This window comes from Styela clava, chromosome 5 (genome assembly GCF_964204865.1).
Source record: "Styela clava chromosome 5, kaStyClav1.hap1.2, whole genome shotgun sequence".
Lineage (NCBI taxonomy): Eukaryota > Metazoa > Chordata > Ascidiacea > Stolidobranchia > Styelidae > Styela > Styela clava.
In genome coordinates this window covers 12782838-12799099 of record NC_135254.1, presented here as the reverse complement: position 1 = coordinate 12799099, position 16262 = coordinate 12782838, and the positions used below count along the sequence as shown (strand labels likewise).

Here is a 16262-nt window from a genome sequence, read left to right as displayed (position 1 = left end):
CAACCTAAATTTAGCTGGCACTGTTTCACAGCAGATATAGTTGAATATTTTGAATACAAATGATTGTGAAGACAAAAACCAGCTTTGGAACAAAGACACTTAAAAAGTTGTTTGTGTAGAAATTTATGATTGGTAAATTTAAGATGAGCTTTCTCGGGGCCAAAAATCGGGGAAACTATGAGCTCTGCAGATCAAATACCAAACCTCACGGCACCCACATCAGCAATAGTAAGCCCCAAGAACCAGGACAGTGTAAAAATCACATTTTATTACAGGCCGTCGAAATAATAATAAAAAATAAAAATACTACCTTCATAGGTACGAGAAAACAACGAAATCGCGTTACTACCGAGAAAACCTGGAAAATGAAAAATTAGCTACAAAAATATGGTAACATGAAACGAACAAACGTCATCTGATGACAATAAATTCCATGTAAGCATAGAACTAAGTGATTCTACCATAATCCAATCAGTCGCAATGACTTATCGTTAAATTTGTATACACATCGTTTCAACACCAGAAAACATGTTTCAGAGGTGTAATGATCAAAACTTTGGGAAATTGCCTTTTCGCCAACTCATACCACCAGAAACAGTTAACAGTCATGGACCACAAATAAACCAAGTTTATAGATCCACCCACTTTATATTCACACACCTAAAATAATCATACAATCTGTCTACATTGAAATAAACTTGCTATGCAACATCAACTTATTTAACCAATCAGGGAAAAAACATATGCGAACAGAGAAAAAATCAAACACTACCGGCAGCTTTGTGCATCTATCTACAAATTACTTGCACTTTTTTGTAAATGGAGCATTATAATGGAAAGAAGAATGGTAATAAGTAATAACACGACTGAAAATTAAATAAATATGGTATACAAACTAAATACGCCGAATGGAAATTGTATGCATCGCGGCAATTAACAGCGGCGGTAAAATTATTGCAAAAAAAATTATCACGTACTTTCATATCTAAGTACTGTACAAAAAGAACAATTTCCTACAAAATACCTCAAAAAAATTTCACAAAAAAAAAAAAAAAACTGTCCAGCGCACAAAAAAACATTAATAAATAAGTGAACATAGTATTTGCAACATGTGGTTGTAATAAAGGATTGTTAAAACAAATTGTCTTCAAAATGTTTCATAATATCCGACTGGTGGTTCATGTCGATTTGACCCGCCATCTCTTGCCTCCGACGACGTTGCATTTCTCGCATCCTGGCTATATTTGCTGATTCTGCAGGTGCTTGATGAGCATTTGACTGGCTGTTTCCATTCGCAATTGCTTTGTTTGCATCGTTTGCAATTGGTTTTGGTATCGGTGCCATAGTCATTGCTTGTTGTGGAGCCGCAGTTGATGATGCAGATTCTTTCTCCCTGTGGGAAAATATAAAGTACCTTGCGTGTTAGTTCGGATTATTCAGCTTAGAATTTGAAGTTTCGTTGTATAAGAAGCCATCTTAACATAGTAGGCTATCAAGTTCGAGATGTAACTGACTAACAAAAATATAACTAGTTTCACCTTTTTTCTCTTTCTTTTTGCTCTTGCTCTCTTCGCCTCTGTTCCTCTTGTTGTTTAAGAAGACCCATAAACTGTTGCCGTTCTTTAGCTTGCTGTTTGAACACCTCAAAACTGTTAGCTGCATTTTTAACGCTGACGGGTGGCTGCCCTGGTGTAGGACCATGCATAACATTTCCATGAGAGGATGACTGTGAATTGTTTGTTGGCCCTTTACTTCCCATTGTTTGTGCTAGACTGCTCCACGAACTCATGTTTCTCATTTTGAAATCGGTCTAAAAGATAAAACAACCAATCTTTTTAGGAACTATACAATCAGGATCAAAGAATTATCGATTTATTTGACTGGTGAAAAAATGTATTTATTTAAAAACAGGTAAGTAAGACTTACGAATAAATTATATTAGAGCAAAGCAATAATATCAACAAGAAAAATTTCCTTCCAGAATGTATAACCTTGACTTTTAGCTAAAAAACACAGTTTTAGGAATCTCCATTTTTGCCAATTCAAGGAATGATACTAGAAGAAAAGATGTCACAAAGATTTATTTTGTCGAATAAACGTTGTATTGGCACAGTAAAAACTTTTAGGATTTCCAAAATTCAAACAGTTTTGTAAATCACATTGTATGAAGTGAAAAAAAGTCTCAAAGAATCAATGGGTATGTTATATTATTACGCCAACAATGACAAGCCCGAGTGAGTAAATTAAATCTAATTATTCCCCAACCACACCCCTGGCACACCTCGAAACCCGTATTGTGATTATATCATAAAAACTGAAAAAGAGTACACGAAACAGGCCATTATTCTAATAATATTCTAACATTATATAAAAGCCTAAAAATAATGTTCTTTGTGGGATTTCTCACCTTTTTCTTGTCTTGAGGATCTTGCGATGGTACCGGGTTTTGTGTGGAATTGACAGATGCATGATGTGGTTGTGCCCCATCGGAAACAGTTTTAGCCAGGGGGAGTGCACCACCAACAGATGGAATTTTGCTCTAAAGAAAAAGCAATTTCTTTATTAAAACGGCATTGAACCAAATAGAAACGAATCAAGAGAACATTGAAAAACAAGTGACTTACAGTTGTATCTGAAAACTGCCTTTGCGTAGTAACTTGACCTGGATTCAGTGGTAATGGTGCTGAAGTAGGACCGGTATTCATTGTTGGATTTGGTAATTTAGGCATCGATTGTGCAATAACAGGATTCATCTATTAAATATGTTATCATGTTGAATAAAAAAGTACAGGGAAGAAAGGATCTTGATTAGTTACAGAGTAGACAATGTAAATAATCGAAATCCAAATAACTGACATTATTTTTCAAATACTTGAGAATATGAAATCTATATATGAAGGGAAATTCCTATACAATAGCTTGTTATTATCGGATCCTTAATTTGTGAGCTATTTGTAGTTATTATTTCATATAACGAATCAATCAGACTTCCATAAGAATGTGAAAGTAGAAAATCAAATAATTGAAATTTTGCATGGCTAAATACTTATTAATTTTTAACTCACTACTTGAGCAGGAGGCTTGGCGGTTGCAATTCCGGTTGGTCCACTAGACGGTAGTCTTGGCATAGAAGGATGAACAGCTGGTTTTGGCAAATTCTTGGGTATTTCATTATATACAGGTTGAACAGTCTGATGGTGAAGAGAATGATATTTAAATTCACAAACATCAGATAAGGAAACAATTGACAAATGAATGAATCTTACCGGTGCAATTGGAGGAGCAGGCTGTTTTGCTGGTGGTGGCTGTGAATCTGTTTGGTCATAAATACGAGAAGATAGAGGATTATGTGTGGTTATATAGAATGAGATATATTACGGAAACTTATGAGCGAAGCATGTTCTTCCGGGGTTTTTCAAGAATTCAAGTTCTTGGTCCCACTTAAAGTGATATGAGAGTTACTATATATAAATATAGGTTTATCTTACTACGATAGCAGTAGACAGCAACTAGCACAAAGCTTGCAACAATTTAGAGTAACTCTGTCAGACAATAGCAAGGTAAAAAATTTAGCTAAGTTTTTGGGCAAAAAACTTCCAGCCTAGAAATTTTTGTTGGCAGGTGAGAATAGCAGGTAACGTCGTGGACATATTTTAAACTTATCTGGCAAAATAACAGGTTGGTCAAGTCAAATCTGTAATATTATCTACAGGCTTCGTTTAAAATATTGGGTACAGTAGTTGAAGTCAAATATATCAATTCTAAAATCTGGAGGTAAATTTAGAGTATCTGAAACAAGAAATTTGAATTCTATTCTTGATATGACAGCGGGCTTTTTCAAATCAAAAAATAAAAGAGCACTCCAGCGCAAAGAAGCTTAAATCTGGCACAAGTCCAATCTGCCAAGTCCAATACATGGTGCAGCAAATCGATTTAGAAGAAACAAGCTTATGATATATGGGTAAATTGGACAGAAGTATACTGTAATACATGATTCATAGTTGGACAAATTTCATTGTTTTTGGGGGTAAAAATTTCACCCTGTATTTGCATGTAGTATTACTCATATTTTTGACTTATTTAGTAGTATGAGTATATTTATGCAAAATTATAAACTATTTAAACGTCACAAAGGCCATAGTAAGTGTATCGCCCACTACATAATGCACCATAAGAATTTACTAATTAAACATGCCTATTGCATTGCGAGGGGGGAAGTAGAGTTTCAAAATAGGCAAAAGGAGGAATGTATCAAAAGTGGTTGGGAACAAATGCTGTACTACATTGGCCTACAGCTAACCTTGACAATCCAAAGAGTTTAGACTTTTAGCATCAAATTTAGAACTTAACAGCAAATCGGATGTATTAAGCTTGATAACATCAATTACCCAACTTCTTACAGAGTAGCAAGCAAGTCGCTACAGTCCAGAATATGAATGAACAATGAAAGCGCTTTCCACGCAGACAACAGAAAAGAGACTTGACATCTCTTCCAAGAATGTCATAATTGGGACTTGCACCGATAATGACATCTCGCAACTTTCGGAAGGAAAAGTGAGTTGCTATCACCACTTAATATTAAATCTAATGTACTTTTGTTTTAAAAAAACTAGCATAACGCTTCCTCCGAAAAGCAAACAGACCATCTTCTTTCTAACCAAATCCAACATCCTGATCACTACCGAGTGCTGGAGATCAACTATACACTGACCGTATTCCCTGCGTGCATAAACAGACAATTCAAATAAAAATGACCAACATATTTAATTTGAGTAAAAAATGCACATTGTGACAATTTGAAAAGAATAAGTAAACGAAAAATGTAAAAGTAAAAATAACATACAATTGTAAGAAAGTGTGCAGCTGTAAAGAAAATGTTTTGACGAAAAATCAAAATTTCTATCTTACATTTTTTTTTTCATTCGAATAATTTAACATCAGTATCAACTGTATAGATTGAATTTAGTTAGATTTGACACAGTCGATCAACATAGGGAGTGCAAGAGAGCTAAGCATGTACACGCGATCATTTGTTTTCTAATATACCATGCGAGAAAAGCTGTGTTAGAAAAGAGTAACGCAACGTCAAACACAAATTGTCACAATGTGCATTTTTCGACAAAACTAAAAAAATCACAAGTGTCAAAGAATTACTTTATTAAATCAATCGAATTAAGTACAGAGAAGTACATGAAAAGTATCATTGATACTCCCTTCTCAAATATTAGGTTGACGCTCCCGCAGCACGCTATATTCTTGCTCGCACCAGCTCTTATCTCTCCAGCACTCCCTAGTGACAGGGATGTCCTAAAATTAGCTAAATGAAAGGTTTTGGTAGAAGATCAAGATTTGGGCCAATAATTAAGGAATCTTGAGCCAAAAACCTCAAAAATATGAGACTAAAAACCAAAAGTATTGATCCATGGATATTACAGTTGTACCCCGTCATCAAATTCAAATGGATATAACTGTAAGGACATCCCGATAAATGTCGATCGTTCAAACAAATAACCGAAATAATCAACTTATCCTACAATATAATTTCGAAAAACGAAAGTATTCAAAAACTAACTACTTGGCAGAAATTGGGTAAAAATATGAATGAAAAATTCGAAACGATGTCTAGTCAATTAAAACATTTACTCACAAGTTTTAACCAATTGTACTTTGTATTGAACAAGATATCTCTTAAGTGAATTTCATAACAAAGACTCGATCGAACAAAAACTCGAATGAGTCTCACCGAATATGATAAATTTTAGTAAAGTTTTATTTTTGATGTCCAAAGCAAAATTGTGAGACGAATCTAACCTATGCGTATAAAAGGAATATTCGATTTTAATTTTGAAGTTATTAATTGCCAGATCGTAAAGAACGAAAAGGAAGAATAGCAACTACTTTTGATGATTTCCGTTTGATTTTTTTAATTTTAATTAAATTTAAAAAAGGTATTCTGGATTAGCTCAATTATAAATTTGATTAGTTAAAACCTAAACTTATTATTAGTAGTGATACTCAGTCTACAGACCCACCATGTTAGCAAGAGATTGTTGTAAACTTTACTGGAACGATTATTGCGTTTTCGAATTCATTATTTTCAGGTCCGAACAAACTCATTAAATACAACATATATATAAATGTACATTACAGATGCACAATAATCTACAATTACAAATTCTCCCACATTAACATAAAGGTTTTCAACAAGGTTTTTAGTTTTCAGCTATTCATCAGAGATAGACTCTATAAATTACCATACAAATATGCCTTAAAATTTTCTTACTCAAAAAAATTTTGCTTCACCATTTTGAGCTGATAAATATCCTTCGTATTTCAATACAAATTTACATTCGTATTGATGTGCATTCTTTTCTAGCGCATGAAAATCACTTGAATTACACTAGACTACACCTTCAATGAGGTAACGACTTTTTGTACGTGGAACGGCGGTACACAATGGAAGCTATTCGCTCGAACCAACCGCGTTCTTTCGTTTTGGCCAGTATTCCAATTCTAAATAATGCAATCTATCCGTCAATACCTGACTCCGAGTCAGATGTATCAGATGAACTGGAATCGGATGAAGAGTCTGAATTACTTGAATCACTGGAACTTGCTGATAATCGACTCTCTGCACCACCTCCACCTGGAAAATGAACAAAAATATGAATTACAAAACTTCAGAGCAAGATGTCTGTCAATATTCGATATTGGTTAACTAGAAATATTAGCTCTACAGCATGACACTTTCATTTAGATTCATGAATTTGGTTTTTTGTTCACGTTTGATTAGTAGGAGAACATTGGTGGCCATCTCTATAGATGTGAATATACATCTTATTTATTATGTGTATGAAAGTATATTCTGGATATTTCGATCAAAACTCCACTCAAAAAGGTTGATTTTGCACAACTACCACCAAAATTCTTAAGGCATCAATAACATTCATTTCTTTTCACATTCTTTCAAGTCTACCATAAACCAGAATCATGGATGGATCATTAACAGGAATATTTAAATACAAATTACCTTTCTTTGACTTCTTCGGCATTCCGAGCTTACCACTGACATCTTCTAATCGTTTCTCTAATTCCTCTTGCTTTTGCCGAGTGAATTCTTCTTTAGAAGAAGGTGCTTTCTTTGCTGCTCAGACAAAAAAAAAGATTTTTTTAATCACCTAAAATATAAGTGACAAAGATATCCATGGTACACAAAACCTGACCAGAAAAAATATATCAACTGAAATATTCATATCCCAGATGCCAATTTTGTGATGCATAGGCTATATATTATATCATCAACTCACAATAAGGTTTTCTTGGTTTTTTCCGCAAGCATGTCATGACATATTTTTCAAGTTCCCGCAGCGTTGATGGCTTCAATGTTTCAAAATCGATTTCTATTTCATCTGGATTAGAATCTTTTAGTGAAGGTTCACGAGTCTGGGAAAAAAAACAATACTGAATTCAACTTTCTCATGAATAAAAAAACAAATAACTTAAAATGCACAATTAATTTACAGTTTTTGTTGTATAAACTTCAATCGAAAAATCACAACAAACTCAAAAGAATTCATAAAATTGAGCATGAACGTAAAAACAATACCTGTATAATATGTACGACACGTCCTAATTTATCTCCCGGAAGTTTATTGATGTCTAGAGAAAGCTGACGTTTTTCATCATAAGTCATTGGTTTTGCATGATCTTCATCATCGGATTCAAAAACGTAAACGTCAGATGTGTTCGCACCGGGAGCAGAAGCCGAATTCGGAGCATTCGTGCCGTTGACATTTTTATTCTTCTGAGTTCTGCATGAATCATAGATTTACCATATGTTTTGTGAATACATTTTTAAACAAATTAACCCATGGTTAGAAGCATAGCATAAACACAAATGCGAAGACATTTTTTAGGTTTTTGTTATGGTGTTGGCAACTAGCCAGATATAATTGTGCTATATCATGCCATAAGGATATTGTTGTATATTTCAGTTAATCCATGTATTTTATCATATTAGTATGAAGCAGTCTAAAACAGAGTACATGCCGCACAACTGTGTCTCAATCATGTCCAGTCTCTGTTATGATGTTTATTCATTATGCCAAAATAAACATACATATAGAAACATACTTTTTAGGTTGTTTTTTCGACTTCGATTTTGACATAGATGTTTTGTCATCCTTATCATTTTTCATTTTCGAACCACCTTTCTTTTCTTTGTCTTGATCTTTTTGCCTGACAAAAAAAGTTTCGTCAAATTCTGATTAGGGCATTCCTATTCATAGAATTCTACCTAATCTTATTAGATTATTTTGAAGCAAATTTATGATTTCATTGCAATATACGGCGCATTTTAGAACATTTCGGTTGGAATATTCATCTAATGCTATGATATTTAACAAAAATGCCTTTACAAATAGAATTACATTGAAGTAATCCCTAATTATAGTTCAGGTACCTATACATGTTTTAGGCGCTCCAGAAGTGTGTGTACCAATATGGAGGTAACTAATTTTATTTGCCTACTTTACATCAAGTTGTGTAAACGGACTGAAACCTATGGGCAAGTGGGTATATTCACTTGGCTAAGAAAGACAGTACCCGAACTAAATAGGAATCATGGCGTAATCCTGACCTGGTACACACACTACGGGAGTAACTGTTTATATACTATTATATTTCAGTTATGTATACAACAGTAGTACATTGTATAACAAATACAGGTTTATGAAATGGGTTTCATAATACAGATAATAGGCCTAATTGTAGTAACATTGATTCGCTCATCACAGTATATGTAAATATGAATATTTTTTTTACTTTGCATTCTTTTCCTTCCTTTTCCTCTTCTTCTTTTCCTTATGTTCTTTCTTAGTTTTATATTTTGCTGCTTCTGCCAGCAGTGCAGCCTGCTGTTCCATTAATTTGGTTAAGTCAATTTGTGCTTGTTTGATCTGAAAAATTTTCAACATGGTTCGATATTCGCATGACGAAAAATTAAATAGTTTTAATCCAAGAGTCGAAGTCGTAGATTTGCTGCACTAATATACTATATCATTATAGTTATATCACCAATAGGGCAACAGCATATCTTGATTGCTAGTAAATTGCACTTTAATGTTTACAACAAGTATTAAACACAATTTTTCACTTTTCTAAGTATATTCTATAATCGCTAAATAAAATCTTGGTGTCCCACAGTTATATAATGCAAATATTGGTACAGATAAATTTTTGGTCAAATATTAGAGATGGGCGAGTTAGATCTGTCTCTACTGTGCTGTCTAAAAGATTGATGTCGGAGGGTTCCCTGAGATATATTATTTCGAGAAATTGTTTGGTATACAAATCCACGCAACTAGCCGACTGGGATAATTTGCTGTATCCGCAGTCGAAGGTTTCTGGTGGAAAATCTTGGAATGTTGTCAAGCATTAACCCTGCACCCACCTTTTCTTGAACCTGTGCAATTTTCTTATTACGTTCTAATTCCACGTCTGAAGTTTCATTAGATGAATCTGACGAACTTGAACTACTAACTGTACGATGTCGACTGCGATGTCTGCAAACGGAAAGTAGAGAGATGAGTCAGAACCAAGAACAAATTCTTATTTTTCAACTTAACTTCTGGTAGATAAACGCACAATTTGGGAATTATGCAATCTAAAAAAAGCTAGAAGCAAACAAGTGGTTTTCATTTTAAGAACTATTTGGATCAGTGATTTTCAAACTTTTTAAGTCGTTTCCCCTTATTGAAATTTGCCAAGTCTCGCGTCACACATCAAAAATAACGAGCTAACAATAAGCTACAAATACCAGATAGTAAGGCGAAAGTATGTTTTATTTAAAAAACATGTTGAAAATATGTGGATGGATCGTAAATAATGAAATAAATAAAAAGTTTTGAAATCTAAATATTCAAAATAAGACAGGCAAGATCTGACAAATATTTTTATTTTTAATTAGCATCATGCCCCTCACCATTTCAAGAACCACTGTTTTAGATTTAGGACATTTAAAGATTTTAAAGACGACAAAATTTTTTAATTTTAAGACAAATTGTAATAAACCAAAATTTTCTACTTTCATGTGAAGAGCTTTATATTGAGTAAATATACTTACTTGTGTTTATCTTTTTTAGATTTTTCAGACTTTACACTTTTCTCTCCTTTTGTAGCTGACGATACATCGTAATAGTCTGCCTGAGAATTAGTCTGATCAGCTTCCACAGGTTCGTCAGGCATTTTTGCATATCTAAGCGAAAGGGAGGAACAAATTTGTAAATGTCTGAAGTATTGTCAACAAAGAATACTTTCACATTGAGAAATGGATACAAAAACAGCAAAATAAAATTAGAAAAATGACAGTTTTATTTTACATTTTCAAGTTAAAAAATGGAGAAATGCAACATCTGATGTACCTGATTTCAAATTCCTCCAAAAGCCTCTTTGCCATTGCAACAACATCATGATCTGGAGGGTTATATTTGAAACAATTTGTTGCTATAACTCTAACATCATCAGCAAATTCACCAGGTGAACGATACTCTCTAAAACAATATACCTTATTGAGCCTCAAACATATTTACGATTGTATAATTAAGGCAATAAATAAAAAGACTGTATTATTAACATATTTGAAGTGTAATAATTGGGTACTCTTCAAGCTTGGCTTGTGTATTCAGAAATATTAGGAATGAAGATTGGACGACAGATTGAATCAGAAGCAACTCTGTGAATAAGTAAATTTGAAAAACAGCTAAATGATGATCCTGTTACAAAGACAAGGTTACATTTAGCTAAATAACCACAGAAAATTCCTTAGGACGTGAATAAACTAAATTTAGAAAATTTCAAATCCAATTTTTGCACGGTGTATGCTCGATAGCGAACCAACCTATAATCCATCGATTGGTAGGCATATAGAGCAAAAATGATAAAAATGAAGAATTTTGGGGTTTAATTCAAAAACACCGACTGACGTTTTGCAATCTGGATAATGTGGTTGATACGCGTCCATTAATCACATAAACTACTAGTAATAAAATAGGAACATCCAGTTGAGGCAATCGTCATGATAACACACATATTAACTTTAGCGTCTGTTGCACATATACAAGTCCTAGTAACCTGTTCTCCATTTTTTTCTTTATCGTTCCCAGGTCCATTGGTTTTTTGATAATTTCAAAGTAGTCGTGCAGTCCCAACGCCTTGGCATCCACTGGTTTATAGAATGGCCATGCGTAGGTCTGCAAGAAATGACATGCATGATAATAATCATCATCTTTAGGATTTGACCAGTCATTATGACTAGAAAAGATGCATATAATAACATACTGCATGTTTTTTCGATAGCAAGTCTTTTATGATGTTGTTACAGTATTTCAATTGCTCGCTCAGTTTGGCAACCTTTGGTCTCTTTGCATGCTGATCCTGCAGAAAAAATAAATAAAATGGTAAATTACTACGTCTTTCACATTATTGGCAATGCATATTATTACAGCACTTTGTAGTCAGTACAGATCAGGGTTTTGCAATGTATTTGGACCAGCGGTCAAAAATCTTGCCCACCTAGACTGGAGGGCAATATTTACAGTGTTACAAAAGCAAAGTGTAAAACAATAAGCCTCATGGCAAAACTAAATTTATTTGCAATCTTAAAAAATTCTGTGAGCAATTTTTAGCTATTACATAAAAATTTGGTTTTGATTTGGTTGTGGTAACATCAGGCGGGCCAGATTGAATTAACCAACGAGCCAGATTTGGCCTGCGGGCTGTAGTTGACCATGTCAGGTATATATGTTACACTTGATTGAAATGTACAACATACTTCAATTGAATGGTGTTAGAAAGCTTTACAGTACAAATTCAAATGTTTGGTTGCTGTCACTGGTGTCCAAAATACTTCACAAAAAAATTAAGATTATCATATGAGATTCGAGTAATCAAAATGAATAATGTAAAATTCAACATTTCGTAGTGATGTCATATGTTTATATATTGTTTGATGAAATGTCACATGATGTTTATTCATTTTATTTGGAATCAAATTGAAAATTTTTGAAATAAGGGTATCCTCAGAGTAGCTATTGAAAAAGTGATTTGCTGTTAAATAACCCAAAAGCAAGCGAACATTGAAACAGACATGGAATCGAATTATTACAGCTTGGAATCTATGAACTCAGAATGACAAAAACATGAATATACATCAAATATCAGTTACATCATGTTTAAAATTATTCTTCTATTATTGAAGAGTTGGATGAGTCATCAAGAGTGGCTACTCAATAAATCACATCATTTTTCGTGATGACATGAGTATGGCTTTCTTTAAAAAAGCATGGTGATGATGTAGCAATGCATTAAATCAATAATAACAGGAAATGAATAACGAAGCGTAATCACATCTTTCATACATGGAACTGGATGTAATTTTATCAATCGCAGAAGAAAGGTGCTTTCGTCATGAAAGTTTACACACTTTCGGCGCATAGCACAAGCAGCTGCTGATGCGTAGGTTGTCACATTTTTCAAGGTCTGTAATGTTCCCACTTTGCTGGGCCAAGTAATGGGCTGGGAATTCAATCTGAGGTCAATGACCTTTGTTGCAAAATAGTTGGATCCAATCTAAGTTACTAGCCAATATTGCGCTTTTATTTTTAAAATGTGGAATTCAATTGTGTTATCAACCAACCACAATAAAATTTATTGGTCAAACTGTGATTAACATCTTTTTGGATGATCATTATTAAACATTGGATTCAATATATGAGATGGAAAAATCACTTAGTCACACTGATGATACTCGAAAGATATTTAATAATAATAACTGGAAGTCTTTGAACTAGAAAGCATGCCTACATAATATTGGAAAGAAACATATAGATGGACTATGAAATATAGATTTGCCAATTCACCCTAGAATGATGAATTAATAAACTCACATTTTCTTCGGAATCTAAATCCTTTGAACGTGGAGGTCTTATTGTCCGTCCTGAAGTTTCTCTTCGGGCAAGTGAGGGTGTGCGTGCAAGAATTTTTCCAGCTATATCTGTGGACATGTCATGTTCGATACTTTCCCCAGAAATATCATTGTTATTAAACGAAGAGTCGTGGCCCTGGCCTACTTCAGGTGACTCTGTTCTGTGTTCTGGTGACATTGCGGTAGGTATTTTTCCGGCTACAGTGGTTATTACTGGAGTAGTTGTATCGGCTTTTCGTTTTACTCCTTTTTTTGGTTTAGATGGCATCGTAGGCGCTTGATGAACATTCGTAGCCATCATCTGCTGGGCAGCATTATTAATAGCTTGCTGCGTTGGCAGACTTTCTGATTTATTGTTTATAATAGTTTGCGGTTCATGCTTGTATGGAGGATGCGAATCGTTCGTCGATGTTACAGATTGTTGCTCAGTTGTTGGTTGCGTACTGGAAGGCTGAAAAATGGAACCAAATCAGGCCAAACCAAAAAGATTTGTGTGATTTTCTAGAAAGTAACTTCACATGGAAGTACAAGATGGTGAAGCAAAACAAAGTGATGAGACATATACTTACTAGTGCTTCAGCCGTTTGCTTTCTTGTCACAGCACCAGGAACATAAGTACTGGTAGTTTTGCCTTTTCTTCCTTTTTTGACAGGGGCTTCAATTTCATACTCAACTGGTGGCATGTCCTTGATTTTTTGCAAAAAGTTTTTCTCCAATGTTTGGGCCATAAGTACCACATCATCTGTAGGCTGAATAAGAATATTGATGGAACAGTGTTAAAATCAAATGTGCAAGTTAGCAAGCAAATTAATGAAGCAACAGTTCAAATAATATTTATATTTACCTTATTATAAATATAACAATTGGAAAACATGAGGTTGTAGTCTTGAATGCATTCTTTTGCTGACCAGTAGTGATTATTTTCTAGTTTTCTTTTAATAATTCCCATATCCATTGGTGTTTTGATTATATCAAAGTAATCCTGAAATATTTCATTTGCGTTCAGCAGAAGCTACTTATTACACGACGAAAAAATCATGTTAATCATGCCCGTCTAGATCACATTTGAAATAACAACACAAACAACACAAAACAAAATAATTGGCTATACTAAAGTTTTAGGTAGCAGTAAAATGTAGCCAGCATGGCAGTTTAGAATGGCATATAAGAGTCTATCAGATAATCGATAAAAATAGAATTTGGTCGTAAAAACTTTACAACATACATTTGTTTTACTTACAGGTAGATTTAATTTGACCGGATCGACTGGTGAATGAAAAGGCCAAGCAAAATGGTGTTTCCAAACAGCCTTCAACACATTTTTCTTTAAATATTCCAATTGATTTGTCAGCCGGCCTTTCTTCTGTCCAGAAGGCATGTCTATGCTCAGACGTCTTCCATCTTCATTAGATTGCACAGATGATGGTGTTGACATTGTATCCATATCTCTGACACTACTCTGAGCATTAGCTTGTGTCACTTCAGCTGCTGACTGAAATATAAAAAAGACATATATAAAGGAAATTATGTCAGAAGAAATGCTTCTGTTTAATTTCCTTTTTTTTTCATTTTTTTAAATCCAAATTCTAATACGCCACATGAAATTTAAATACAAATTCATACGGATTGATAGAAGAATTGAATATACAGCTTTGGCATAAAAAACTTCGAAGTACCAAATCAAGCAAATACTAATACAATTAATTACTAGATTGGAAAAGAACAAAACTAATTGCCGAGTAAGAACAGCCCAGGACTTTTACCATGTAATGTTGCTAATGTACGGTAGTTTATATTGGCACAGGTGGCATGGCATTATATTATGAGGATAAAAACTTTTTAGTAAGTAGCATAACAAGAAGATTTGAGCAACTAGGTAGGTACATTATTTACAGATCTCAGAGAACTCTCAACAATACGATAAAACATGTAATAATATTTAAGTAATCTTACCATTTTCACTGTAGTGTGCTAAAACGTACAGTTAGAAAACGCAACCAATCTACACTGCAATTAGACTGTCAGTGTTGTCAACTCCTTATCACTAAATTTAATTTATTTACTCTGTATCCATTACCTGTGGAATATGAAACAAAAAATATATTTAGAAAAATATTTATGGATTTACACAAAACTAACCATAAAGTAATAATTATTATACCTGTATCCCCAACCCCAACCATCATTACTTCAGTGCTATGGGTGAAGAAATACTAAAAGAATTAATACATTATAAGTTTAAAGATCACAATATGCACGTACTGGCTATGGACTAAATGTCGCTTGGAATAATCATGGATGTTGGAGAAATGTAACACAAAATGGAATAAAGGGTTGTTTTTTTATCGAGCCAGCACTCCCAAATTTGATTAATTAACAACTTCAGAACTAAGATATATTGTTTCAGATTCAGCATATTATTGGTACATGGAATTTACACCATAGCCTCATGCTGAATTTGACTTGCTACTGCTAAGGCCCACACAAAAAAATGAAAAAATTCTTTACTATTACACGATGAGAAACACTGAATACCCTGTAAAACACCTTTTTCTGTCCCTAAACTGACTGAAATTTCCTATCATCTGTCACAGCACTCTCAAAAAGATTGAAACTCCTTCTTACGCATAAATCAAATGAGGCGCTACAAATTGCATAGAACCGTCAAATTTTTAACTAGCCTATTCAACATCTAAAGCACTGAAAACCTCTCAAAGTTCTGTATTATTTTAGGTGTTATGAAACCATGAAAATAGCTGCATTATGGACTAGGAAACATTGACCATGCAATCAACTAACAGTCTAAACAGACATTGAAAGTAAAAATGAAAGTTGTTACTATGAGCATAGTTTAAATATTTTCAAAACTACTTTTATTGGATATAGAACATTCAGGCAAACAAATGAGAGAGAGTCTTAACATAGGTAAGCACATATCACGAAAAATATTGCAAATAATATTGAGTTGTTCTCGAATGGGATATTATGTCAAAAAAAAAAAACGAAATCCATGTTTTTTGTACACTTATATTCATTCCAAATACTTTCTAAAATGATTATCTCCGGCAGAGTATATTTTGAAATTTGGTCATTTTAAACTGAAAATCTGCACGAAACACTGGGTAATATAAAATTCACCTATTTTCTTAAGAAATAAATAAGGTATGCGAGGTAGATAAGGCATGAGTAAGGAAGTCTACGAATCTTCAATTCTGGAAAATATCTTAAATCAACTTTATACAATATCTATACAAATGTATTTTCGTATTTAGGGCAATTT

The 16262-nt window shown here is 33.6% G+C and overlaps 1 protein-coding gene across 1 annotated transcript; it reads right to left on the bottom strand.

Moving 5' to 3' along the window:
• Positions 1–248: 248 nt before the first annotated feature.
• On the bottom strand, positions 249–15198 carry LOC120344174 (bromodomain-containing protein 2-like). Its single transcript, XM_039413282.2, has 23 exons — positions 15144–15198; positions 14936–15059; positions 14223–14474; positions 13827–13964; positions 13552–13731; positions 12945–13433; positions 11338–11433; positions 11131–11249; positions 10422–10550; positions 10124–10255; positions 9452–9563; positions 8824–8957; positions 8134–8238; positions 7607–7811; positions 7308–7443; positions 7031–7144; positions 6542–6646; positions 3267–3313; positions 3066–3191; positions 2625–2753; positions 2408–2539; positions 1539–1810; positions 249–1393 (listed from the first exon to the last, which is right to left on the bottom strand). Exons 2-23 carry the CDS (start codon positions 14936–14938, stop codon positions 1132–1134), a joined length of 3417 nt encoding a protein of 1138 aa, XP_039269216.2. The 5' UTR covers positions 14939–15059; positions 15144–15198; the 3' UTR covers positions 249–1131.
• Between the last annotated feature and the right edge of the window lie 1064 nt (positions 15199–16262).

Bases quoted from the DNA above. Each gene is read 5' to 3' on its own strand.
- LOC120344174 (XM_039413282.2), bottom strand. The intron at 9,564-10,123 runs GTAAGTATATTT...TTCCGTTTGCAG, and splicing joins TCTAAAAAAGATAAACACAA to ACATCGCAGTCGACATCGTA. The intron at 3,192-3,266 runs GTAAGATTCATT...CTTCACCATCAG, and splicing joins CTGCTCCTCCAATTGCACCG to ACTGTTCAACCTGTATATAA.